The sequence below is a fragment of the Hyperolius riggenbachi genome, chromosome 6, assembly GCF_040937935.1.
Source record: "Hyperolius riggenbachi isolate aHypRig1 chromosome 6, aHypRig1.pri, whole genome shotgun sequence".
NCBI classification, from domain to species: domain Eukaryota; kingdom Metazoa; phylum Chordata; class Amphibia; order Anura; family Hyperoliidae; genus Hyperolius; species Hyperolius riggenbachi.
In genome coordinates, this window is record NC_090651.1 from 33,767,466 (window position 1) to 33,795,238 (window position 27,773).

General features: G+C 43.6%; 1 protein-coding gene across 1 annotated transcript in view; it reads left to right on the top strand.

The window, feature by feature from the left end:
* The window catches only part of COL24A1 (collagen type XXIV alpha 1 chain), a 505,872-nt gene that overhangs the window by 236,971 nt on the left and 241,128 nt on the right, over positions 1–27,773 (top strand). Inside the window, exons 9-10 of the mRNA XM_068239109.1 lie at positions 3,616–3,669; positions 19,001–19,045. Coding sequence (XP_068095210.1) covers positions 3,616–3,669; positions 19,001–19,045 — 99 coding nt within the window. The remainder of the gene's footprint in view (positions 1–3,615; positions 3,670–19,000; positions 19,046–27,773) is intronic.

Sequence of the window (27,773 nt, forward strand, 5' to 3'; positions counted from 1 at the left end):
TACATATGTGCTTAATACACAAAACATTATTTGGTTAAAAGAACGCTTTCTGATTGGATGATAATGAGTGTGCCAGCATTCACTTAATCGTTGGTGTAACTGGGATGAGTTGGTAAGGACATTAGAATTGGAACGTTACTCTTTTGGAATCTGCAAGATATAATATTTTTTACCTTACCATATTTACTAGCTTTGATCAACAATGTTGGTTTTGTTTGTTAGCCCTGTTTTGAATCTGGGAAGCATTTAATATTTGTATGGTTACATTTTAGGGCACAGGTGTCAAACTCAAGGCCCGCGGGCCGAATGCGGCCCTCCTTGCTATTTTATGTGGCCCTTGAGAACCTCAAATGTGCATTATTGTGTAAGCAGTAAAAGAGGAGCTCACTGATGACAGAGTCAGTTTGAGCCGGGGTGCAGCAACAACCCATGGGATGCCCCCTCCTGAAAAATTAGCAAGGGGCCCCCTACTGGGATCCAACCCCCCATGTGGTTGGTAAAAGCCACAGCAGAGTAGGGCAGCAGTGTAAGATTAACCTGCCACAGCAATGTGTCCTATCTCTTCTGTTCTTCTGAGTAGCTGCATACTCTGTGCTTCCATATGTCTTTCTCCCGATCACGTGACATGCATTAGGAGTCAGAAGTATGCAGCATAGAGCGTGTGGCTGTCAGGAAGATCAGAGGAGACCTGAAGCACCGCTGGAGCAGGCAAATATTAAACTGCTTCCCTGCACTACTCTGCAGAGGGGGGGGGGGGGGGAGGAGCCGTTACTCAGGCCCTCCCACGGTCACTACAATTACGTCACTTCGTTTGAGACTGTTCAATAAATGTTAAATCTTAATAAACATTTAGCCTATTTGGCCCACGACTGTGTGGTAGATTTTGGTCCCTTACTTATTTGAGTTTGACACCCCTGCTTTAGGGCATTACAAAGTACTAAGGGGAGTATTCACTAAACTGCGGTAAGCAGAATAACGTCTTACCCAGGGGTGCAGCTAAGGTTTTTGTGGCTTCAAGCGGACTGTAGGAAGTGGCCCTATCCTGCGGCGCGCGAAGTGCGCCGCGGCGAAAAATGGGTGTGGCCATGACATGTGGGTGGAGCTGGAGGGCGGATTGGGGCGGGGCTGTATGCGGGGAAAATGGATGTGGGGGTGATTCCGAAAGATGAATTTGGCCATGACATTGTATGGGCAGAGCTTAACCGTAGCACAGCAAATATAGCCAACTATGACCATTAAATAATAAATGCAGCAACAGTTACCCCAGACACCAGAAAATAAAAAGGCAATTTGTGCAACATTTCAGCAGAAAACAAATGCAATTTGTGCAACAATTCAACAGAAAACAAACAGAATTTAGGCCACATTTCAGCAGAAATCAAACGCAATTTGGGCACATTTTCAGCAGAAATCAAACGAAATTAGGGCACATTTTCAGCAGAAATCAAACGCAATTTGGGCACATTTTCAGCAGAAATCAAACGCAATTTGGGCCACATTTCAGCAGAAATCAAACGCAATTTGGGCACATTTTCAGCAGAAATCAAACGCAATTATGGCACATTTTCAGCAGAAATCAAACGCAATTAAACCCACATTTCAGCAGAAATCAAACGCAATTTGGGCACATTTTCAGCAGAAATCAAACGCAATTATGGCACCGTTTCAGCAGAAATCAAACGCAATTAGGGCCACATTTCAGCAGAAATCAAACGCAATTAGGGCCACATTTCAGCAGAAATCAAACGCAATTTGGGCACATTTTCAGCAGAAATCAAACGCAATTAGGGCACATTTTCAGCAGAAATCAAATGCAATTAGGGCACAGTTCAGCAGAAATCAAACGCAATTAGGGCACAGTTCAGCAGAAATCAAACGCAATTAGGGCACATTTTCAGCAGATATCAAATGCAATTAGGGCACATTTTCAGCAGAAATCAAACACAATTAGGCAACAGTTCAGCAGAAATCAAACACAATTAGGGTACAGTTCAGCAGAAATCAAACACAATTAGGGCACAGTTCAGCAGAAATCAAACACAATTAGGGAACAGTTCAGCAGATATCAAACGCAATTAGGGCACATTTTCAGAGCTGCAAAAAGAAAAGAATTTACTCACCTGACACTGGCAAAAGTCTTCTCTCCCCGTCTCCTCTCCTGGCCGGCTCCTCAGGCGCGCAGTTCCCACGGAGCTCCCTCCCTCCTCCAATCTCCCGCGCTGATTGAATCAGGGCTACGGGAAGATGGCCACCTGAAGCCCTGTACTGGAGGCATAGTCTCCAGAGCAGGGCTTCGGCGGCGGCCATCTTCCCGTAGCCTTGCCCTACTCTGCTCTGCGGCTGCGGGAAAACAGTGACGTCACGCCGACGTCACTGAGCCGCCGAGGCCCATACGATCTTGAGGCCCCAAGCAACCGCTTGGTTCGCTTTATGCCTCGCGGCGCCCCTGGTCTTACCATATGATGAGTAGAGCATCAGAACGAAATACATTACATGCATTGGCGTAACTAAGGAGCCGTGGGCCCCGATGCAAGTTTTACCATGGGGCCCCCCAAGCACTCTATACATAACAACTGATACGGCGCACTGCAAGAAAGGGATGGGGAACAGCTTGTTAATGATTACCACTATTCAAAGAATCTATAGAAGTGATTATTATGAGCGCAGGACCAATAGAGAGCTGATACTGTAGTTGAGGGAGGGCCCTTCTGGCTCAAGGGCCCCGATGCGGTCGCAACCCCTATTGCTACGCCCCTGATTACATGAAATGTATCACACTCTACTCATCAACAGGGCTGCTCAAATCCGGATCCGGGAGACATCCGGATAGTTCTGTCCGGATATCTCCCAGTAAACCTGTGCGGGGTGGGCGGGGGGTCAATCTTACTTGTCTGACGTCTTCTTCGTTTGTCCCTCGGCGCCTCCCACGTTACGCTCCAAGCGGCGGTCACGTGATTACAAACACTTCCTCCTTCCGGGTTGAAAGAGGAAGTGTTTGTAATCACGTGACGCGCATGGAGTGCATCGTGGGAGGCGCCGAGGGTCGGACAAAGAAGACGTCAGACAGGTAAGATTGACCCCCCCCACACACACACACACACAGGTTTACTGGGAGATATCCGGACAGAACTATCCGGGTATCTCCCGGTTCCAGATTTGAGCAGCACTACTCATCAAGCGTATAACGTCACACGCGTTAGTTTGCTTATCACTGTTTAGTGAGTCTTCCCCTTAAGTGCTAAGAGGTTTGGGAAATCCACGTTTTCTGGCAGATCCTCATTCATGGGATCAAGGTGAGAATGGTACTTGTGCTGCCCCCTGGAGGTAGCCTTTCAAATAGGATGTTTCCCTTACCTTGATAAACAGACCCCCTTTAGGGCTCAGGAACACTATAAGCACTTTTCGGAGTGCTTTTTGGCCATTAGCGCTTTCTGAGAACTTTTTAAAGAACGCTCCCACTGAGAAAAAAAAAAGTTTAATGTCATAAAGACAGTATTGCACTAAAAGTAAAAATGCTAGACCTTCATGGAAAAGAAATTGTCACTTTTGTTTAGCTTTTGAGAAGAAACCATGTCAATTGTAACTAATTGCCTTATTTGTGTTTTTGTTTTTCAGGGGCTACCTGGCATGGCTGGAGCTGCAGGGGCAGCGGGTTACCCTGGCAGGCAGGTGCAGTAACTGTATTTAACTGTTACTGGCTGATATGTGAGCAGCCACCTTCTGTAGGCATGCAGTGTGTAGGGTTTCATCTGTCTCCTAGAAGCTTGTATGCAGTAATAGGCCCTTATTCATTTCACTTTTTCTCCTAAGTTTTCTCCTAGGAGATACTTTTTTATCTTCCGTTTCAAATAACTTTTCAGCACTCTGCAGCTGAAAAAGTACCAAAAGGTGAAAAAGTACAGTCAAGATGATTTTCTTGCTTGTCGGTGGCTTAAAGCGGATCCGAGATGAAAAACTAACTATAACAAGTAACTTGTCTATATATCTTATCTAAAGTTTAGATAAGTTTACACAGCAAATCTAGCTGCAAACCAGCTTCAAGAGTCTATGAATATTTATTCTTGTGACACAATGAGGGCAGCCATGTTCTGTTTGTCACATTGTCACAGGCTGAGGGCTGGAGATGCTATCAGCTTGCCTGTGTGTAAATTCAGCCCCCTCTCCTCCTCCCTCCTCCCCTCTGCCTCTGAAGCCTCTGGCTAGTAAACTCCTCCTCCCCAGACTGAGCTCCCATAAACCCTTGCTACACTGCCAAGGCACTGTGAAAAAGCTGTGGGCGAAGCTTGTTTAGTTTATAGGGAATTAGAGTATTAAAAAAAACCAAAAAAGTATTGGGCTTGAGAAATGCCATATAAACTATATGAAAGGAACACAATTATGCAATGAGTAAAAAAGTTTATCTCGGATCCACTTTAAAGGGCATCTTATTGATAAGGTATGAAAATATGACCTTGGAGAAAATTTTGGAGAAACAGTGAATTGAAAAAGGGCCATAGAGTAGTTGTCACAAATGTTGGCAGTATCAACAGGATTACTTTAAACTGCAGTACAGTAAAGCAACCACAAGATGTCACTGTCTGTAAAGTGAGATACTGAACTCTATGGTATTGTGATTTCCTGTATTCACTCTCCATTCCTCTCTGTTCTAAGAAAGCTGCATTACCTGATGGTTGTGTGTGATATATCTCTGCATGTTTTTATTCAGTAAAGAGTTCTAACTTGTTATACTGAGTGCCTATCTGTGTGTACAGACCACTCTGCTCCATCAAGAATACCAAAAGTAATCTGAATTACTAAGGGGGCTTACTTATGAGGTAGAGCTGTCTGTCATAGTTATCTACTTGTGTTTCTTTTTTATCAATCCACAATGTTGGGTTCAGTGTCAAAGTTTGAACGTTTAAAAGTCTGCTGTATGTTTTGCCTCAACCTATTACCCCTAACTGAAACTCGTATATCTGTTGAATGTCAAAGGTGCATTCAGTAACGCATGAAAAAAAAAATTACCATAAAGCTTTTTTTGTTTTTGTTTCGTTTTTTACATATTTTAAATGACTATTACATATTTGGACCCCACAAACGTTCTATATGTTTAGGTAACACAGGAAGTCACAGGAAGTGTCCAGACAGAAGCACCAAGCCAAGAGAAGGCCTTTATTCAGTGTAGGCCTGGGATTTGTAAAAGCTGGTTAGACGGATATAAATGGATTTTAAAGGCAACTGAGCTCCTGGAATACATCTTTCTTGAACTTTTTCTCGTAAGGGAGGTTTGTAATGGAGAACATCATAGGTTTAGTTGGCAGAAATTAAATCAATAATAATAAATAAATAATAATTATTAACTTAATTTTGAAGTACCAGTCCTTACTTCACACATGACTTACCTAAGGGGTGCTGCTGGCTTTGCCCCTGAGCCCCCCCCCCCATCTGTAAGGGATCTACTATGTTCTTTAAGGACATACGGCAGCTGATGCATTTTCAATTTTTCAGAAAAGTAAAAAAAAAAAAAAAGGTAATTGTAAAATCACAGGCATTAATTACACATAGTTGTGAATGCACAATATTAGCCCAGGCTGCATAACAAACTTTTTTGTATAGCCTAAGCACCTCAAGGACACACCCGAGGTGAACCCCCCCCCCCCCCCCAAAAAAACAAGATCTATTTACCTGGGGCTTCCTCCAGCCCCTGGCAGCCTCTATGTCCCTCGCCGCAGCTCCAGTGTCTTGAGGTCCCCTCTGTTGCAACCTCGCCAGGTCAGCATCTTCTGTGGCTGCGTGGCTGCGCCGCTAGCAGTAGTGCTCTAGTGGCCAGGAGCATTTGGTGAAGGCGCAGTAGTGCGCCTGTGCAGAACGCCCCTGGCCACTGGAGCATGCTAGCGAGCGTCGGGGCGCACAGAAGATGCTGACCTGTCGAGGTCGACATCTGCAACAGAAGGGATCCTGGGACACCGGAGCTGCGGTGAGGGATAGGATGCCAGGGGCTGGAGGAAGCCCCAGGTAATTAGATCTTGTTGTTGTTGTTTTTTTTTTCACCTTGGACCTTTCCTCTAAAGAGGAACTTTAACCCAGGATTGAAATTCATCCCAATCAGTAACCGATACCCCCTTTCCCACAACAAATCTTTACCTTTTCTAAAATAGATCATCAGTGACATCTGTATGGCTGATATTGTTGTGAAACCCCTCCCACTGTGTGATGTCATGACCATGGTCCTGACAGTTTCCTGTCTGTGAACCTTGTTGCATTGTGGGGAAAAACAGCTGTTTCCAACTGCCAAGCAAGCAGCATCTCCCTCTCAGTAAACTAACATTCCGCAGAGATCACCGGACAGGACTAAAAATGTTGCCACCTGCGATAAATGTCAGAATGTAAATCAGGGAGAGGAAAGATTTTACAATGAGCAAACACTGACTAAATCATTTATAAGTTAATATTGAAAAATATAAGCAATTCTATTCATTTCGTTATTTTTACAACAGTTCCTCTTTAATTTCTTAAGAAGTAAGCATGTTGATTCACGAAATACATTTGTTTCATCATTTATTATATTATGTTGTGCTCCATATTTCTAACTCCTCAAACTTGTCCAAAACCCTCAAGCTTCTCTAAAGAGAGAGTGGACAATTGTGTGGAAAGCTAAAGGGATATTCCAAATGTGTGGACGGTTATTTGCATTTAAATAGTTTTTTTTTTACTTCAAGACCAATGGTCTCTTTTTTTTTTTTTCAAACAATCTATGAATAAGGGGTTGTTAGTGTTTTTACATATGTTTTGTTTGCTCATATCCATGGTAAAAGGGCCATTTTCGCAAAAAAATTATATATATATACACACACAGTATTCGGCCCCCCTTAAAGTTTTCCACATTTTGTCACATTACTGCCACAAACATGCATCAATTTTATTGGAATTCCATGTGAAAGACCAATACAAAGCAGGGCTGTGGAGTCGGTCCAAAAATCCTCCGACTCCGACTCCGACTCCTCAGTTTAGGATTCCACCGACTCCGACTTCGACTCCGACTCCACGACTCCGACTCCTCTAATTTGCATATTACAATTTTGTTGATTAAAAGTATGTAACATGAAATTCGTCTCATAACTGCCAACGCTTAGGAATTTTACAAGACAACTGAAGTGAGAAGGATATGTAGACTACTATATTTATTCCCTTTAGACTAAAACTAGTCCTTAGTAATAGTACTTGTAAAAGGTACAAACCGGAACAAAGAACATCTATCAGGCCCTAGGCAATGTAAGTGTGGGTACATGTAAGAATGATGTGCAGGTACTCTGCAGGGGAATGATGAGGTTGTAAACAGACAACACCTCTGTGTTCAATGTGCACAGCATTCTCAGTGGATTCCCTGCAGCTCTGTGAGGAGTGCATATGTAGAGTATAGTACTACTGTGTAACAAAGTAAACCTGAGACAGATGAAATTAAAGTTTTGTACATACCTGGGGCTTCCTCCAGCCGCCTTCAGGATAATCAGTCCCTCGTTGTCCTCCTCCACCACCTGGATCTTCTGCTATCAGTCCAGGTACTTGAGCCAGTCTGGCGTAGTGCGCATGAACACACTCCACCGCTAGGAGCATACTACACCTGTGCAGCACTATTGCGCAGGTGCAGAATGTTCCTGGCTGTGGGAGTGGCATGCGGCCGGACTGCGCTGACTGGCTGAATTACCAGGACTCATAGCAGAAGATCCGGGTGGTGGAGGACAGTGAGGGACTGATTAGCCTGAAGGGGGCTGGAGGAAGCCCCAGGTATGTATAAAACTTTACTTTTCATCCGTCTCAGGTACCCTTTAATTTGTAGTCACCAAACCAAATTTTAATAACATATCAAATTATTTGATTTCAGTGCATACATTTGCATAAATCAGCATCAGTGCAGAATTATTTCCATCTCATTGACCATCTCTATTAGTGACACAGCTACACATCAGGCTTTATTCTTACAGCATAGATGTTATTTAGTATATATAAGAGATTCCTGTGTACTCATCATATATACAGTCACAATCAGATATGTATATCTGACCTTAACAATACGGGGACTGCTTTATTGAAGCAGCACAAGTAACTAATTTTTATTGGTTTATTTCATTTTTGTGGACTAAGCACAGCTATTACTGTATATATACATTATTTTTAATGACTATTATCTGAGAAATAGAACATTTTATCATATTTTCTATTTTAATTACAGTTACAAATTCATTAGGAGTCGGAGTCGGAGTCGGTGCATTTTTTCCCGACTCCGACTCCGACTCCAGGCACCCAAAATTGCCCGACTCCACGACTCCGACTCCACGACTCCGACTCCGACTCCACAGCCCTGATACAAAGTGGTGTACACGTGAGAAGTGGAACGAAAATCATACATCATTCCAAACATTTTTTACAAATAAATAACTGCAAAGTGGGGTGTGCGTAATTATTCGGCCCCCTGAGTCAATACTTTGTAGAACCACCTTTTGCTGCAATTACAGCTGCCAGTCTTTTAGGGTATGTCTCTACCAGCTTTGCACATCTAGAGACTGAAATCCTTGCCCATTCTTCTTTACAAAACAGCTCTAGCTCAGTCAGATTAGATGGACAGCGTTTGTGAACAGCAGTTTTCAGATCATGCCACAGATTCTCGATTGGATTTAGATCTGGACTTTGACTGGGCCATTGTAACACATGGATATGTTTTGTTTTAAACCATTCCATTGTTGCCCTGGCTTTATGTTTAGGGTCGTTGTCCTGCTGGAAGGTGAACCTCCGCCCCAGTCTCAAGTCTTTTGCAGACTCCAAGAGGTTTTCTTCCAAGATTGCCCTGTATTTGGCTCCATCCATCTTCCCATCAACTCTGACCAGCTTCCCTGTCCCTGCTGAAGAGATGCACCCCCCGAGCATGATGCTGCCACCACCATATTTGACAGTGGGGATGGTGTGTTCAGAGTGATGTGCAGTGTTAGTTTTCCACCACACATAGCGTTTTGCATTTTGGCCAAAAAGTTCCATTGTGGTCTCATCTGACCAGAGCACCTTCTTCCACATGGTTGCTGGGTCCCCCACATGGCTTGTGGCAACTGCTAACGGGACTTCTTATGCTTTCTGTTAACAATGCCTTTCTTCTTGCCACTCTTCCATAAAGGCCAACTTTGTACAGTGCATGACTAATAGTTGTCCTATGGACAGAGTCTCCCACCTGAGCTGTAGATCTCTGCAGCTCGTCCAAAGTCACCAGGGGCCTCTTGACTGCATTTCTGATCAGCGCTCTCCTTGTTCGGCCTGTAAGTTTAGGTGGATGGCCTTGTCTTGGTAGGTTTACAGTTGTGCCATACTCCTTCCATTTCTGAATGATTGCTTGAATAGTGCTCCGTGGGATGTTCAAGGCTTTGGAAATCTTTTTGTAGCCTAATCCTGCTTTAAATTTCTCAATAACTTGATCCCTGACCTGTCTGATGTGTTCTTTGGACTTCACGGTGTTGTTGCTCCCAATATTCTCTTAGACAACCTCTGAGGCCATCACAGAGCAGCTGTATTTGTACTGACATTAGATTACACACAGGTGCACTATTTAGTTTATTTAGTCATTAGCACTCATCAGGCAATGTATATAGGCAACTGACTGCACTCAGATCAAAGGGGGCCAAATAATTACGCACACACCACTTTGCAGTTATTTATTTGTAAAAAATGTTTTGGAATCATGTACGATTTTCATTCCACTTCTCATGTGTACACCACTTTGTGTTGGTCTTTCATGTGGAAAACTTCAAGGGGGCCGAATACTTTTGCAACCCACTATATATATATATATATATATATATATATATATATATATATATATATATATATAGTGGGGTGCAAACGTTTGGGAAACCTTGTCATTCGTCATGATTTTCCTGTATAAATCATTGGTTGTTACGATAAAAAATGTCAGTTAAATGTATCATATAGGAGACACACACAGTGATATTTGAGAAGTGAAATGAAGTTTATTGGATTTACAGAAAGTGCGCAATAATTGTTTAAATAAAATTAGGCAGGTGCATAATTTTATTGATTCCAAAACCTTTAGAACTAATGATTGGAACTCAAATTGGTTTGGTAAGCTCAGTGACCCCTGACCTACATACACAGGTGAATCCAATTATGAGAAAGAGTATTTAAGGAGGGGGTCAATTGTAAGTTTCCCTCCTCTTTTAAGTTTCTCTCAAGAGTAGCAACATGGGGGTCTCAAAACAACTCTCAAATGACCTGAAGACAAAGATTGTTCACCATCATGGTTTAGGGGAGGATACAGAAAGCTGTCTCAGAGATTTCAGCTGTCTTTTTTCCACAGTTAGGAACATATTGAGGAAATGGAAGACCACAGGCTCAGTTCAAGTTAAGGCTCGAAGTGTCAGACCAAGAAAAATCTCGGATAGACAGAAGCGACGAATGGTGAGAACAGTCAACCCACAGACTAGCACCAAAGACCTACAACATCATTTTGCTGCAGATGGAGTCACTGTGCATCGTTTAACCATTCGGCGCACTTTACACAAGGAGATGCTGTATGCGAGAGTGATGCAGAGGAAGCATTTTCTCTGCCCACAGCACAAACAGAACCGCTTGAGGTATGCTAAAGCACATTTGGACAAGCCAGCTTCATTTTGGAATAAGGTGCTGTGGACTGATAAAACTAAAATTGAGTTATTTGAGCATAACAAGGGGTGTTATGCATAGAGGAAAAACACAACATTTAAAGAAAAACACCAGCTACCTACTGTAAAATACGGTGGTGGTTCCATCATGCTGTGGGGCTGTGTGGCCAGTGCAGGGAATCTTGTCAAAGTTGAGGGACGCATGGATTCCACTCAGTATCATTAGATTCTGGAGACTAATGTCCAGGAATCAGTGACAAAGCTGAAGCTGTGCCGGAGCTGGATATTTCAACAAGACAACGACCCTAAACACTGCTCAAAATCACTAAGGCATTCATGCAGAGGAACAAGTACAACGTTCTGGAATGGCCAACTCAGTCCCCAAACCTGAATACAATTGAAAATCTGTGGTGTGAGGTAAAGAGAGCTGTCCATGCTCAGAAGCCGTCAAACCTGAATGAACTAGAGATGTTTTGTAAGGAGGAATCCAGACTCTCATTGGAACCTACAGGAAGCGTTTAGAGGATGTAATTTCTGGAAAAGGAGAATCTACTAAATATTGATTTAATTTCTTTTTTGTGGTGCCCAAATTTATGCACCTGCCTAATTTTATTTAAACAATTATTGCACATTTTCTGTAAATCCAATAAACATCATTTCACTTCTCAAATATGTCTCCTGTATGATATATTTAACTGACATTTTTTTATCGTAACAATCAACGATTTATACAGGAAAATCATTACGATTAACAAGGTTGCCCAAACGTTCGCATCCCACTGTGTATACATATTACAAAATACACCATTAATTACTTTTCTCTATGTTGCTGTCACTCACAGTAGTTAGTAAAAATCTGACAGCTTTAACCACTTCATGACTTATCGTTTTTCCCCTTATGGTCCAGAGCAATTTTCCCCTTTCAAGGACACCTAAAGCGAGAGGTATACGGAGGCTGCCATTTTTATTTCCTTTTAAGCAATACCAGTTGCCTGGCTGTCCTGTTGATCCTCTGCTTCTAAAACTTTAATCCAGAGCCCCTGAATGAGCATGCAGCAGATCATTTGTTTCTGACAGTACTGTCAGATCTAACAAGCTGCATGCTTGTTTCTGGTGTTATTCAGACATTACTGCAGCCAAATAAATAAGCAGGGCTGCCAGGCAACTGTTATTTCTTAAAAGGAAACAAATATGGCAGCCTCTATATTATGCTCACTTCAGTTGTCCTTTCAGCGCTCCTCCTATTCATTCGCCAATAACTTTATCACTACTCAATACAAAGAAATGATCTACCAGTATATCTTGGGGTTTTTTTGCCACCAATTTGGTTTTTTTTGGGTGGTGTGTTTTGCTAAGAATTATTTTATTCTAAATGTATTTTACTGAGAATAATAAGAAAAAAATGGAAAAAAATCATTATTTCTCAGTTTTTGTCCGTTATAGTTTTAAAATAATACGTTCTACTTTGGACAAAATTCACCCCTTTTATTTGGCCATTTGGCCCAGGAATTACAATGTTTGTTGTTCAGTATGCATGAAGCACTCTGAAGCACACCATGCATACTGGCTCTACATACTCTGGCACTCTGAAGCACTCCATGCATACTGGCTCTACATACTCTGGCACTCTGAAGCACTCCATGCATACTGGCTCTACATACTCTGGCACTCTGAAGCACTCCATGCATACTGGCTCTACATACTCTGGCACTCTGAAGCACTCCATGCATACTGGCTCTACATACTCTGGCACTCTGAAGCACACCATGCATACTGGCTCTACATACTCTGGCACTCTGAAGCACTCCATGCATACTGGCTCTACATACTCTGGCACTCTGAAGCACACCATGCATACTGGCTCTACATACTCTGGCACTCTGAAGCACTCCATGCATACTGGCTCTACATACTCTGGCACTCTGAAGCACTCCATGCATACTGGCTCTACATACTCTGGCACTCTGAAGCACACCATGCATACTGGCTCTACATACTCTGGCACTCTGAAGCACACCATGCATACTGGCTCTACATACTCTGGCACTCTGAAGCACACCATGCATACTGGCTCTACATACTCTGGCACTCTGAAGCACTCCATGCATACTGGCTCTACATACTCTGGCACTCTGAAGCACACCATGCATACTGGCTCTACATACTCTGGCACTCTGAAGCACTCCATGCATACTGGCTCTACATACTCTGGCACTCTGAAGCACTTCATGCATACTGGCTCTACATACTCTGGCACTCTGAAGCACTCCATGCATACTGGCTCTACATACTCTGGCACTCTGAAGCGCTAAATGCATACTGGCTTTACATACTCTGGCACTCTGAAGCGCTCAATGCATACTGGCTCTACATACTCTGGCACTCTGAAGCGCTCCATGCATACTGGCTCTACATACTCTGGCACTCTGAAGCGCTCCATGCATACTGGCTCTACATACTCTTGCACTCTGAAGCGCTCCATGCATACTGGCTCTACATACTCTGGCACTCTGAAGCACTCCATGCATACTGGCTCTACATACTCTGGCACTCTGAAGCGCTCCATGCATACTGGCCAGGCATGGTCGGAAGAGCCAATTTCCGATTCCGCGGTAATTCCGCATACCGCCACTACCGAAATTCCGCTACCGTTTCATTCCGACGGAATTCCTGAGCTGTTCCGCGGTATATGGAATTCCGTCGGAAAATTTTTAAAATCTCTCTCTCTCTCTCTCTCTCTCTCTCTCTGGCACTCTGAAGCACTCCATGCATAGTGGCTCTACATACTCTGGCACTCTTCTTGGCCTGGGGAAGCGGGCTTGGACCCATGAAATGTGTTGCCTGTGCAAAAATAAAACTCTCCTTTTTCCTATGTCCTTATTGAGGTAAGCCACCTCATTTATCGTTTTTACTGTTGTTTTTAACTCGGTTTTATAAACTCCTGGGCGCCTCTTTACCCTCATTGTGCTCTCCATAGGTGAGTATCTCACTATGTTTTTTTAAGTTTTCAGTTCAGGCTTCAGTTTTACTTTAAAAAGGTGTCAACAAGGTGCACCCACCGCATCGCACCAGAGCGCACAAAATGGCTAACATATGAACTCATTCCGCACTCAGGATCGGACGCTTGAAGTGAACTCTGCTTCATTTCATTTCTCCTCTGAGTCTCTCTGAGTTCGTGTTGCTTTTTAATTTATTTCAGGGGAAGCTGTGGGTTTGTCAGCCTTATATGAACTCCCTGAAGTTGCGGCATGCAGCACTGACTGTTACTGTGTGAACTTTACTAATCTGGAATTGATTTTGTTGTGAATCTGGTATTATATGAAGTCCTCGGGAGCAAATCTGATGATTCACAGACTCTCCAGGGGCGTAGCAATAGGGGGTGCAGAGGTAGCGACCGCATCGGGGCCCTTGGGCCAGAGGGGCCCCAAAGGGCCCTCCCTCAGCTACAGTTTTAGCTCTCTATTGGTCCTGTGCTCTTAATAATCACTTCTATAGATGCTTTAAATAGTGGTAATCATTAACAAGCTGTTCCCCATCCTCTTCTTGCACCTCTGACACTGTAGTTGCCATTGGCAAGTTTTGGTGCGGCGTTAAAATTGATATGTATATAGTGCTTGGGGGGCCCCATTGTAAAACTTGCATCGGGGCCCACAGCTCCTTAGCTACGCCACTGAGACTCACTGTTGGTTGTTTCCAACCTCTTTTGTTATTCCTTTGTGGGCGTGTCCTGGGGGCCGGGGGCGGCCTCTTCGCTCTCACCATATGATGGAGATCGAGGTCTAGCAATTATCAGTACGTGTTTTGACTATGTAGAATTTTAGTAATTCAGATTTTATTGTAAGTACCTAAAGAGGACCCGTAATGAAAATAACGTAATTAATACAAATATTATTTTTTTTAAATCGGATTAATTTATAAATTATTTAGTCAGTGTTTGCCCATTGTAAAATCTTTCCTCTCCCTGATTTACATTCTGACATTTATCACATGGTGACATCTTCTCCTCTCAGGTGCAGCTCAGTTTGTTTCTGAGAATTCCGAAGGCAGTGAAAGTAATACCTAGTCTCCCAGAATGCTCTGGGAGGTGAATTCTGCATAGCTTAACCACTTGAGGACCACAGTGGTAAACCCCCCTAAAGACCAGGCTTTTTTTTCATAATTTGCCTCTGCAGCTTTAAAGCCAAGCTACAGGGCCGCACAACACAGCACATGAGTTATTCCCCCCCCCCCCCTTTTCTCCCCACCAACAGAGCTCTCTGTTGGTGGGGTCTGATCGCCACCCTTGTGTTTATTTTATTTTTTTAGATAAATATTTATGTTCATATTTTGTTAATATTTTTTACTATTTCTCTTTTTTTATGCAGTTTTTTTTAATAAAATATTTAAAGCGTACCTGAACTCAGAACTTCCTCTCTGCTTTAAAAGCTGCGCAACAGCATAATGACCTTTAAACATAAAACATTTCTATGTTACAGCTGATACAAATCCTAAAATAAATCTGCACTGTTTCTACTTCCTGATTTATGGAAGCAGACATATTGCTGAAGAGACACTAAAGCAAAAAAAATAAATAAATGATATAATGGCATCAATTCACAAGAGAGAAAACTTACCTCCACACATTGATCTTGCCTTATTAAGGTGTAGAGATAAGTTTTCTCAGTGAAAGAGTTATCTTATCACTTCAGTCCTTAAGTTACCTCCTCTGTAGTTATTTTCACATGCAGTCAATTAACAGCCTGGGCCATATGCAATTAACTTTTTCTCCTGAGTTTTCTCCAAGGTGATATTTTTAAACTTGTCAATAAAATGCCTTTTACGCCACCAGCAAGCAAAAAAAATACTCAAAATAATTTTTATAGTACTTTTTCACTTACTTTTTTGGTACTTTTTCTATCACAAAATGCTGAAAATCTATTTTAAAAAGATGATGAAAATTTCTCTCCTAGGAGAAAACTCAGGGGAAAAAGTGAATTGCATATGGCCCCTTGTCTTTAAGTTTAGAATTCTGGAGTTATTTTAAGGATTGGAGAGTTAACTTTAGTTTTGCCTGAGGTAAAATGTTTCTTGAATACTACATGCCTCGTCACCATGGTGATAACTCTAGAAACGTTATTAAGGATAGGAGTTAAGCTTAGTGAATTAAGGCAAATGATTTGTATGTGTAGTACAGCTAAGAAATAAAACATTAGGAGCAGAGACATACGGTAAGTCTAATATAGTTTCCAGTACAGGAAGAGTTAAGAAACTCCAGTTGTTATCTATGCAAAAGAGGCATTGAGCTCCACGACTTTGAAAGTCACAGAGAGCTCTGTCTTCTGAAGCCTGTTATCTCAACTGGCAGTCATTGTATCTTCTTTTTTTTCTGCAGAGAAGGGTTTAAAAGTTCACTAGCCTGCTCTGTAAAATCATTTAGAATGCTGAGCAGTGTGTAAACGGCAAATCACTTTAAGAAGAGTGCAGGTTAAGGCTAAAGAAGTCTATGCCACAGGAAGTGGCTGGTGAGAGCCTCCTAAATGGATACTTTACAACTGATTTATTTGACATAAGTAGATGGAGGGTCTTGTGCGCATGTTAGAACAAACTCTAAAGGGCCTACACATGACAAAGAGAACATATGTACCTCAAGTTTGGCTTTAATTCCCTGTGAGAGTTCGGCTACACACATAGTCTTTGACAGCCCGTTTGTACAATCAGAAATTACCCACAGTTATTAGTTAAATTGCCTGAAACTGATCCCAAGATGTAGCACAACAAAAGCCTGTGGGCTCAGCTATATGGGAGCTACAACCTATGATTGATCACTGCATATGGCTGACATTACACTGCGAGGTCCAGCTGCTTCCTGGCCCGCGGAACATATGGGAGCCAGACTTTCCGCCCAGCGTAGGAGCGCCATGTTTTTTGTTGGTTTTTTTTCCTTTTTTTTATCATGATAAAGCTGGTGGATTAGATTAGAGTCCAGAAAATAAATTTATCACAATCTAAATTTAGCTTAGGCTGTCTGGCAAATACTCATGGTTACGTCAGTGCTTAGGGTACGAATGAACTGGGAGGAGGTGTGGTTACACAACACTGGACCCCCCTCATCAGTGGGAGGAAGAGAAATGATTGGACAGGGTTTTCATGCTTGTCTGAAGCAAGTTGGGCGTGGTTCAGACGTGTAGAAGATCCGGAGACATACTTTTTGTCAAGGCAACAAAAAGTTGAACTAGTTAATACTGTTAATTATTTAAAAAAACTGTAGTGAACTTAACATGATGAATAAAACTGGTTATTTTTTTACAATATTAATTTATAAATGATTTAGTCAGTGTTTTCCCATTGTAAAATCTTTCCTCTCCCTTATTTAACGTTCTGAAATGTATCACTGGCTGTGACCTCTTTACTTCTGCCATGTGATCTGTACAGAATGTTCTTTACTGAAAGTTCTATGCACAGAGGGAAATACTGCTTGCTTGTTGTTAAAAGCCATTATTTCCCACAATGCAACAAGGTTCACAGACAGGCAGCTAACTGTCAGGACCATGGTCATGACATCACACTGTGGGAGGAGTTTCACTACACTATCAGCCATAAACCAAGGATTGAACTGCATTCCAATCAGTAGCTGATTCTCCCTCTCTCATGAGAAATCTTAACATTTTATCAGGGGGGACTGTATGGCTGATATTGTGGTAATACCCCTCCCACAGTATGATGTCATGACCAAGGCCCTTACAGTTTCCTGTCTGTGAAACTCGTTGCATTGTGGGGATTAACAGCTTTTTCCACCTGCCAAGCGAGCAGTATCTCCCTCTGTGCATAGATCTCTCAGCAATGAACATTCCATACAGATCACCTGGCAGAACTAAAGAGGTCACCACCAGTGATACATTTCAGAATGGAGGGAGAGGAAAGATATTACAATGGGCAAACACTAACTAAATAATCTATAAATAAATATTGTAAAATATAAGCAATTTTATTTATTAATTTATACGGTAAGTGAGAAATTAAAACAGAAGAGAAATTATCAAGAAATTATCTTAGCAAAAAGGTTGTTTTTTTAATAGATATACAGTACATATGCACAGAGGGAGACACTGATTGCTTGGCAGTTGGAAACAGACTTTATTTCCCACAATGCAACACGGTTCATAGTCAGGAAACTGTCACATTCTAGGTCCCGACGTCACACGGTGGGAAGGGTCTCACCACAATATCAGTCCCCCTGATGATCTATTCCAGAAAAGGTAAATATTTCTCATGGTAAATAAGGTATCAGACAGCTTCTGATTTGGATGAAGTTCAGTCCTTGGTTACAGTTCCTCTTTTAAGAGGAACTGTCGCGAAAATCTTAAAGTATAAAACACATACAAATAAGAAGTTCATTTCTTCCAGAGTAAAATGAGTCATAAATTACTTTTCTCCTATGTTGCTGTCACTTACAGTAGGGAGTAGAAATCTGATATTACCAACAGATTTTGGGCTAGTTCATCTCTCCATAGGGGATTCTCAGCATGGCCTTTATTCTTTATAAAGACATTCCCTGAAAAAGATCTATACAAAGATGCTGGCCAGCTTCCCTGCTCACTGTACACTTTTTGGCAGTTGAACGGAGCAACTGCCATTCACTAAGTGCTTTTAAAAATAAAGAAAACCCTGAGAACCCCCCATGAGAAGATGGGCTAGTCCAAAATCTGTCAGTAATGTCAGATTTCTAATACTTACTGTAAGTGACAGCAACATACTGTAAGTGACAGCATTCATTTTACTTCGGAAGAAACGTACTTCTTATTTGTATATGTTTACATGTATTTAAAATGTTTAACTTTTCGCGACAGAGGTCCTTTAAGGAACTATGTGGGTGGTCCCATTGAAGGCATTTGGTCATGGTCAGTTTATCAACACCTAAGTACTTCATCCCTCTTGTCCTACCCTGATCTAGAGCTGCCTTACAAAGTTTTGTGAAAGAATGTTCTGGTTGCCAACGGGAAACAAGTATCCCCCGACACCCATGTTCCTAGCGCAGCCTGCAGCGGAATGCACATCCGGAGCGCTGAAGGAGTTAACGACACTCAGAAGCTGTTTTGTTCCCAATCAAATAATTACATTCGCTCAGAGGACATTCTTGGCGTTCAGTGCTAGCTGAGTATTAATTTGTTTCATGTGAGATACCTAAATATTCCACATTAGATAAACCAAACCAGTATGCTTGTGTGTCAAGTCGCTTCGCAAATGAGGATGATACCATTTGTGGCTTAGCGGCTGTGGTGATGAAATTCATTACTAGGGGGCAAAAACAAGGAGCTCTCCCTGCATTGTACAGAAAGAACAGAGCTGTCTCAATGGGGAACTAACGTGTGTCTTTATCACAGGGCTTGGCTGGACCAGAAGGAATCCCAGGCCCTAAAGGGGTTGGAGTAAGTGACTGCATGTTTTTTTTTGTTGGCTTATGATGTGTTGAGATGTTGTGATGCCTGTTACAACTGCCTGTGACAGTTCCCGGCAGCCCCCGACCGGTGACTCTAAGTGTCAGGGGATACGTCCCCATAGCACGGTATTTACATGGAGGCTGACATGGGAGGTGGGCGCGCTTGCGAGACAAAACACTCACGTTTACATTTCTGCAGTGATTGAAGCACATTTAAAAAAAAAAAAAAGAAAAGTGGAAAAAAAAAAGTGTGTTCGAAAAGATCGGTGACATATCCTGCCTGGGGCCGACTTGTGTAGCTGAGGCTGTCGGTGTTGAAGGACGGCTTGGCAGGACGGGTGTAAGGGAATTTATGTCACCTGACCACTCTGAATGTACCTGTCTGTGGCCATTAGTAAGATCCTGTGTGCCCTGGTGCAGAATATGAACCGAACGTCTACATGCACAGAGAGGGAACATGCAAGGCAGTAAGTGTACAGTGGAAGTCTAGTTAAAGAATCACTCAAGCGAAAAAAGTAAGCAGTTAAAATCTGACAGAACGACAGGTTTGTAGACTAGTCCATCTTCTCATGGAGGATTCTCAGGGTTTTCTTTGTTTTCAAGAGCATTTCCTGACTAACTATTCTAACTGCCAAAATAGTGTGCAAGCGAGTGGGGAGGCTGGCTAGTATCTTACTATCTTAGCAGTTAAACTGTCGTTCAGGTAATGCTTTTGAAAAAATAAGAAATCCCTGAGAAACCCTCGTGAGGAGATGGAGTAGTCCAAAACCTCTATCGCCACAATAAAATAGTATTGTTCCACCCCTTAATAGTTACAACAATTGATATCAAACAAACACACAATAGGGGCTTTCTTGGAAGCAAATGTTCTCTTATTTATGCAATATAAAGAGGAGGAGACTGGCACTAGATGTGGGCAAGAAGCATTGGGTGCACCGGATCCTGTACAGTATGCTAGAACGTGCTCTCAGAAACATACATTGCATGCGGAGAAAAAGAAAATCGAGGCACTGTGATAGCAAAAATGAGGTACCTTTAATCCACGGTGTAACAGACAGCGGGGTACACAGTGGGGGTGAGGGGATGCCTCTTATTTATTCTTCATTCATAAAGTCTTCAAATTGCGTACATGTCGTATGGATACAAATTCAGAGTTCCAAATCACACATAAGACTGCCTGACACGGGTTTTACGGTCTAAAGCCGCTTCCTCAGAGGCACGCTGTATACACACATCAAACATCCAATGAGCCAAAATCAAAGGACACCACAATCTGTATATTGTAGAGAGAAGACTCTACAATATACAGATTGTGTTAGTCCAAAACCTGTTGGTCCTGCCAGATTTTAACTGCTTACTTTTTTTCGCTGTAGTGGTGCTTTACTATATTATGACGCAGGGAGAGAATCACAAGTCATGTCAACAGAGCCATTGACTTAAGCTGGCCATACACTGGCCCGATTCGCCGCCGTTTCGACAGCAGATTCGATCACTGGGATCGAATCTGCTGCCAATCTTTCGCGCTACACGCCGAAATTCGATCCTTTTCATCCGATCCCGCCGATTGCTCCGTGTGGAAAATTAGCGTCTATCGCCCGCGGGTAGGGAGCGCGTCGCTAGCGGCGTTCGAGTACCCGACGACCGACGCAATAGAGCCGCATACATTACCTGCTCCGCCGGCACGACTGCCCCCGGTCACCGCTGCTCCGTGTCTGCGCTGGTCTCCAGCATGCTTCAGTTCCTCCTGCCCGGCAGGAAGTTTAAACAGTAGAGGGCAGTCTACTGTTTAAAATTCCTGCCGGGCAGGAAGAAGTAAAGCATGCCGGGGCCGGAGACCAGAGCGGAGACGGAGCAGTGGTGACCTGGGGACTGGAGTCGCGCCGGCGGAGCAGGTAATGTATGCGGGCGGGGGCAGCAGCAGCAGCACCACCACAACAGATTGTGATCGGTTTCAGGCTGAAATCGGTTCACAATCTGTTTGCAGTAAAGGTAGCCATACGATCCCTCTCTGATCAGATTCGATCCGATAGGGATCTGTCAGTTGGTTGAATCTGATGGCAAATCGACCAGTGTATGGCTACCTTTAGTGTTGGATCCTTCCTATCTTCCTTTGTTCTTACACCATTTTCCGAGAGTAATTTACTCTCATTGGGCTTAAAAGACACCTGAAGTGTGAGGGGTGTATGGAGGCTGCCATCTTTATTTCCTTTTAAACAATCTTCCTTATCCACTGCCTCTAATACTTTTAGCCATAGACCCTAAACCAGCATGCAGATCAGATGTCTCTGACTTAAGTTTGACTGGATTAGCTGCATGCTTGTTTCAGGTGTGTAATTCAGATACTACTTATGCCAGAGAGATCAGCAGGACTGCCAGTCAACTGGTATTGTTTAAAAGTAAATAAATATGGGAGCCTCCGTATGCATCTCGCTGGCAGGTTCCCTTTAATTCTCAACAGTTTTTGTTCTAGGAGCCACTTAAAGGAAACCTGAGGTGAGAGACATATGGAGGCTGACATATTTATATCCTTCTAAACTATGCACATTGCCTGGCTGTCCTGCTGAGCCTCTGCCTGTAAAACTTTGAGCCATGGACCCTGAACAAGCAAGCAGATCAGATGTCGGTGCGTACACACCTTTGATGGATGTTGCCCGGCGGGGATAGGGACCCGATCCCCTTGGGCTGCACAGACGCGTTTCAGTGGTGTAGCTGAGGACGTTCTGTGTTGCTATGCGAGTAGGTCGAGGAACGTCGGAGTGCTGGGTGCAGGGCGGGATCTACCATAAGGCACTGTAGGCTTGTGCCTACAGGCGCCTGATGATGGAAAGGCGGCTCACGCCCCTCCCCAATTGCCTCCCTCCCTCCTTCCTTATGCAGAGTCCTGATGAGAGTGTAAATGAGAGGTTACTCACCCGGCTTTCAGCACTCCACCGACAAGATCTTCTTTCAGTCAGGGGTACCTCTGGCTACTTAATACTGAGGTTCCTCTAGATACCTAATACTCGGTGCACCTTTAGCTACTTAATACTGAGGTTCCTCTGGCTACCTGATACTATGGGGCACCTGTAGCTACCTATGGCAGGCAAGGGAAGTAAAGGAGACAGCTGGGCCAGCCAGCACACTTGCAGTGCAGTTCAGTGGGGGTTTGTAGGTTCATGGAAGGGGATGTATAAGATGGCAGGACATCTATGCCTATAGGCTCCTGAGAGGTAAATCTGGGCCTGACTAGCTCCCCGATGTTCTCCAGTGTTTTCCAGATTCAGTGAATCGTCCGCACTGTACCTGCTCACTGGTCTGGTTCAAATAAAGGATAATTCCAGGCTCTGGAGTTGAGCTGCTGTTGGTTGCTTTTCATTATTTGAGGATTTTGGGGTGTTGTTATACTTTATGGCGGACACCTGCCACATTATTTTTTAATGGCAACAATAACCTCCCTGGCGGTACTTTTGAGCTAGCCGCCGGAGAGGATCACATGGCCCCCAGTGGATTTTTTAAAATAAAATTTGATATATGTGCTTAAGCTAGCACTTTGCTAGCTAACCATGCCCCCCAAGTTTCTCCGCTCTCCCCCGATCACCCCTGATCGCCGCCGTTATACGTACCCCCTAGGGATCCCACGATGGCGTAGCCTCCCAATCAGCACCAGGCTTCGCTATGGGGAGGATCAGGACTGCGCATGATGTTAGACGCCATGTCTGATCGTCGCCATAGCGATGACTGAAGCTAAATGGTGAAGCTGCGGCTCTCGAGGGATCGTGGACGGGTAAATATTGCCGGCGGCGATCGGGGGGATCAGAGCAGTGCAGGGGGACTTGTGGGCAATAGTTAGCTAGCAAACTGGTAGCTTAAGCATTTAAATCAAATTTTATATAAAAAAAATCCTCCCGTGGACGCAGCATATGAAACTGCGTACCGCCAAGGAGGTTAAACCCCAAGTTCAAGTGCAGACATTTTTATTTACTTTTAATAGAATGTTATTTTAAAAGGATGATGCAAGTTAAGATTATTTATTTAATGTTAGCGGGTACAAATCTCCATATTTACAAGAGGCGTAGAAAACCATAGCAACAAAAGTGATCAGTTTGGGCGGGGCAGAAACCCAGCTGACTGTGCTGACGGAGATTACCTCAGACACGCAGTCAGTACAGTAATAAGGGGCACCTTACCAGTATTGTTGATGTATTTGAGTAGTTTGAATCTGGAACTGACACGGCGGATCGGATCTCTGAGATCCGTGACGACCCCACGCAAAGTACCGCGGAAGTCTCGCTCGCGCCGTCGTGTAAGTAGAGTGACCTTGTGCATTAACCCACCCGGGGTGGGGGGGGGAGGGGCTTTGGGAAGCACCCCTTCATCTGGGACACCACCGGAAGGCTCCTCAACAAAAAACATGCTTCTCTTCATATACCTGTCTGTCCATGTTTGACCAAGATTCAGGGCATTGGGTGTAAGGGTGTCCTAACTTTAGGCACAAATGACATCTAATTTACTTACAATGTTTGGCCAAATGCCCTAAACCTTGGCACCTAGAACATTTAACCTCCTTACACGATATGTTCAAATGACTCTTTGAACCACGTGTGACATGTCCTGCATTGTCCCTGGTAAAAGACTATGATCCTATCTCTTCCAATAAATACTGATGTGGGGATGTGTTTTGTCACATTACCAACTCTTAGCCTTATAATCCACTTCCAGCCACCTCCCCAGATTTCAAATTAATCCATGATCTTACTTGGCGTGGTTAATCCATAATTCCTCAACCACCCCAAGCCATCGTTCACTGGTAAGTACTTCATTTGGGACCATGACTGTCACCTTCCTCTCTAAAGACTGCCTCGGCTGACCACCTGAGGAGACAGCCCTTTCCGTTCTGCTCTATCTGTCCACAACTCATATTTCTTCCAGAAAGTGAGAAGACCAGTCAGTGAGAGGAAGCTGACATCTGTCTGTGTTTGTGTGTGAGTGGGGTGGGGGTTTCTGGGGTTTAGACAACATAAAGATCAATGGCCTTGAAGACCATTTTCAATAACGACAATATAAACATCTTTATAGTGTTCGTTTCACCATCATAGTGCCCCATAACCACTTTTCTCCTATTTTGAGCTGGAATACCAAATTATCCAATGCAGCTGGCTTACACACATTGTGTTCAGGTGGACCTTTTTGACATCATATTCCCAGAATCGAGTTTCTTATTACTTGCACTGAGCTATCTTCATTGCTGTGTTTTGTTCCGACCTCTGGGACAACACATTTTTTAGCCCCCAAATCTGTATTCCTTTCATTCCCATGTTCATTCTGCACCTCCACCACCTTTCTTTTTTCATTTCCCTCCTTGTTCCTTTTGACCCTCATTTGTAAACAAAGCCTTTTTTTCTTTTTCTGTCTTCCTCTGACTGCCACTTTCCTTACCCTTAGTATCCTGTTGCCTCTTTAGTTCCTTCTTTTGTCCTATTTCTTTTGCCTGCTTCAGTCTCTCACCTCCCCCCCCCACCCCCCATCTCCTCTTGCTGCTGCTGTATCTGGTTGATCCCACCAGCCATCCTCCCCTTACTTTTCCCCCCTCACACTGTCTTATCTGGTTATCCTTGCTAGTAGCACCATTATCCTCCATCTACCTAGCTGATCCTACCAGATTACTCCCCAGTTACCACAGGTTTGCTGCATACTAGTTGTAGAGCTGAACGCTGCTTGAAACCGGAAGTGATGTCACTTCCTGTCTCAGTGGACCTATGCAGCCCAGATATCCCCAGCATACCAGAGCAGCTGCAGATTGGGGAACAGCGCCACCTGCCCCTACAGCAGGGAAAAACAATATAGGGGAAACCAACAGGGGGAGATAAATTGTACTAGGGAGGTGGTGAGAGTGACACATTAGGAAAGGACACTGGGAAACTTTTCATCTCCACATGAGGAGAGTATGGATTTGGGTAGTAATTACTTAGCTGAAATTGCAAGTTACTGTATAAATTGTTATACCCATATGGAGTTTACACACCAGAGAAACTATATAGATGCCCCATCATAGGAAACACACCACTTCTCATATGCTGTACACATAGCTCCCAACTGTCCCTCTTTTGGGATGGCAGTCCCTCTTTGGGAGCCCTGTCCCTCTGTCCCGCTTTTCTCCTCATTTGTCCCTCTTTCAGGGCTTTGTCCCTCTTTCTATGTAAATATATATATCTCTACTAAAAAATGTGTTTGACTCTAAACTTTATTCCCATCCTTTAAATTGATATATTACTAATTTCAAAATGTTACTATGAATGAAAATGAAACAGGATAGAAAGAACCAGTGTGGTTTGAATTTAAAAAAAAAACATATTTTTGTTATGAAATCATTATGGAATGCGTGACTAGGGGCACGGCGGGGGTGTGATCAGGGGTGTGGCATGGGGCATGGCTTAAGTGTCCCTCTTTTTCATCTCAAAAAGTTGGGAGGTATGTGTACATTTGCCTCAGAAACATTGCCATGTCATGGGGTTTGTAATAATGAAGCATCAAACATTCCAGTCTCACAAGTACCTCCAGATTCATTATCTTGTCCTGGGATATCTCTATCTTCAGGAGTCAGTCGCACTTTACTTACAATCACTATTACTTTTCTTGTTGAAAAATAATTATTCCCCAGTTTCCCTGACTCTTATTTAGTACACACAAAATTTGGTACACACAAAGGAAGTTGCAGGGCATGCTGGGTTGTCCTTTTTTGCTTCTCTACTTTCCCTTCAGACTTAACTAATGCAGCCTGATTGGCTGAAGCCTCTTTCCCTCCTGTTTTCCCCTCCCACACTACTGTTCCTCTCTGATTGGCCAATATTTCTCATGCTGAGACAATGCACTTTCTATAGGGGAGGGCGGGCAATACATACACAATTAGGCAGAGGAGAATAAGGGAGGAAATTACATCAGGATTGGCTTTAAAATAGCCACAGTTAAAATGTGAAATGCTAAGAAGGATTTTCTCTTTTTTTACTGTAGAAAAATCACTAAAATCAAAATGTGGACAGTGCAATACATATATTATGTAAGTAGAGCAAGTATGTATCTACTTATATATGTGTTTTTTTCTGAGATAGTATGGCTGGCAGCTCCTCTTTAATATCTATACCACTTTGTGCCGAAGGTAGTGGTTCTCTCTACAAAAGAGCCCAACTCACTACCTAGAATGCTCCAGGGGAGCCTGAAACAAAGCAGGCTCCTCTTCTCAAAGACTGCCCAAGCAGAGACTAGTCTTCAGTCAACTTGGTTCAATGTAAAAAGTCTGCAATGGATCCTTTACCAGAGTTACCTGCAGGCACATCTGCACACCTCACAGACAGCAACCAGAAGGACAGACGTCGCCCACTTCCTGTGTCTGAATCCCACACCGGAAACAGGCATGCGATTAATCCAGTCTGACTTCAGTCAGAAACATCCGATCTGCATGCTTGTTCAGGGTCTATGGCTATGAGTATCACAGGTAGAGGCTCAGCGGGACAGCCAGGCAATCTGCATTGTTTAAAAGGAAATACATTTGTTAGCCTCCATATCCTTCTAAGTCCAGGCGTGCTTTTACTTACTTATGGTGGTTGTGGGTAACTATGCAACCTTAAAGAAATGATAACCCTTCCTGATTGAATCCAAAACTCACAAGAAATGCTATTACTTTCATATGTCCCGCCTACCTGTAGTCATGCCCGCCCACCACCATTTTAGCCATTGCTCCACATCTCCAGACATATCCCCACCACACGTCCAACTATCCCTCCACACGTCTAGTCATATACCCATCACATATACAGCGACCCCTCCACAGCTCATGGCCGTTTTGGGGGTGCAGGATGGGTTGCAGCATGAGGGGAGAGCTTTGCACATCAGCGGGGAGGGGGGACAGTCCCCCCCTCCCTCACCTCGGGCTCTCTCCTCTGAACTCCCCTCCTGCATCTATCTAAGTGTCAGCAGTGGCGGCGGCAGCTATAAAGACCTCCATTCACCACGGAGGTTGTCAATCTGCAAGGGCTTCACATTACTTCCTGTTAAAACAGGAAGTAATGTGAAGCCCTTGCAGATCGGAGACCTTCTGTGGTGCATGGAGGTAATTATAGCTGCCGCCGCCGCCGCTGCGGCCACTTAGATAGATGCAGGAGGGGAGCGCAGAGGGGAGAGCCCGAGGTGAGGGAGGGGGGGGGGGACTACCCCCCCTCCCAGCTGATGTGCAAAGCTCTCCCCTTATGCTTTGACCCCTCCTGCCCCCCCAAAACGGCCATGAGCAGGCCCCAAGGTGGGGTGGGGTTGGGGGGCCCACTCAAATTCTTGCAGGGGGACCTGGGGACTTCTAGTTACGCCCCTGATGCACTATGAGGGTTTACCTACACAATCTGCACATAGTATTCAATATCTGTTACATGGAGGTGGTAAAATTCATAAGTGATTGGTCAGTAAAAAAACTCAGATACACAAATATCCTTTGGAGAGGGAAAGAGGGAGAATGAGTCCTGATGCTGGAGCAGGAACTACAGTAGTGGTCGGCCTAGGTCTATCTAGGTCATTGGATCACTAAAGCCTGCAACTGTAATTGGCCAATCACTTTACCACCTTCATGTAGTATAAGGGCTTGCCTACACAATCTGTTCATAGTATTTAAAGTCTCGTGACCCTCATATTACATGGAGGTGGTAAAATTGGTCAATGATTGGCTAATTATAATGGAAAGTGTAATAGTAAAATTG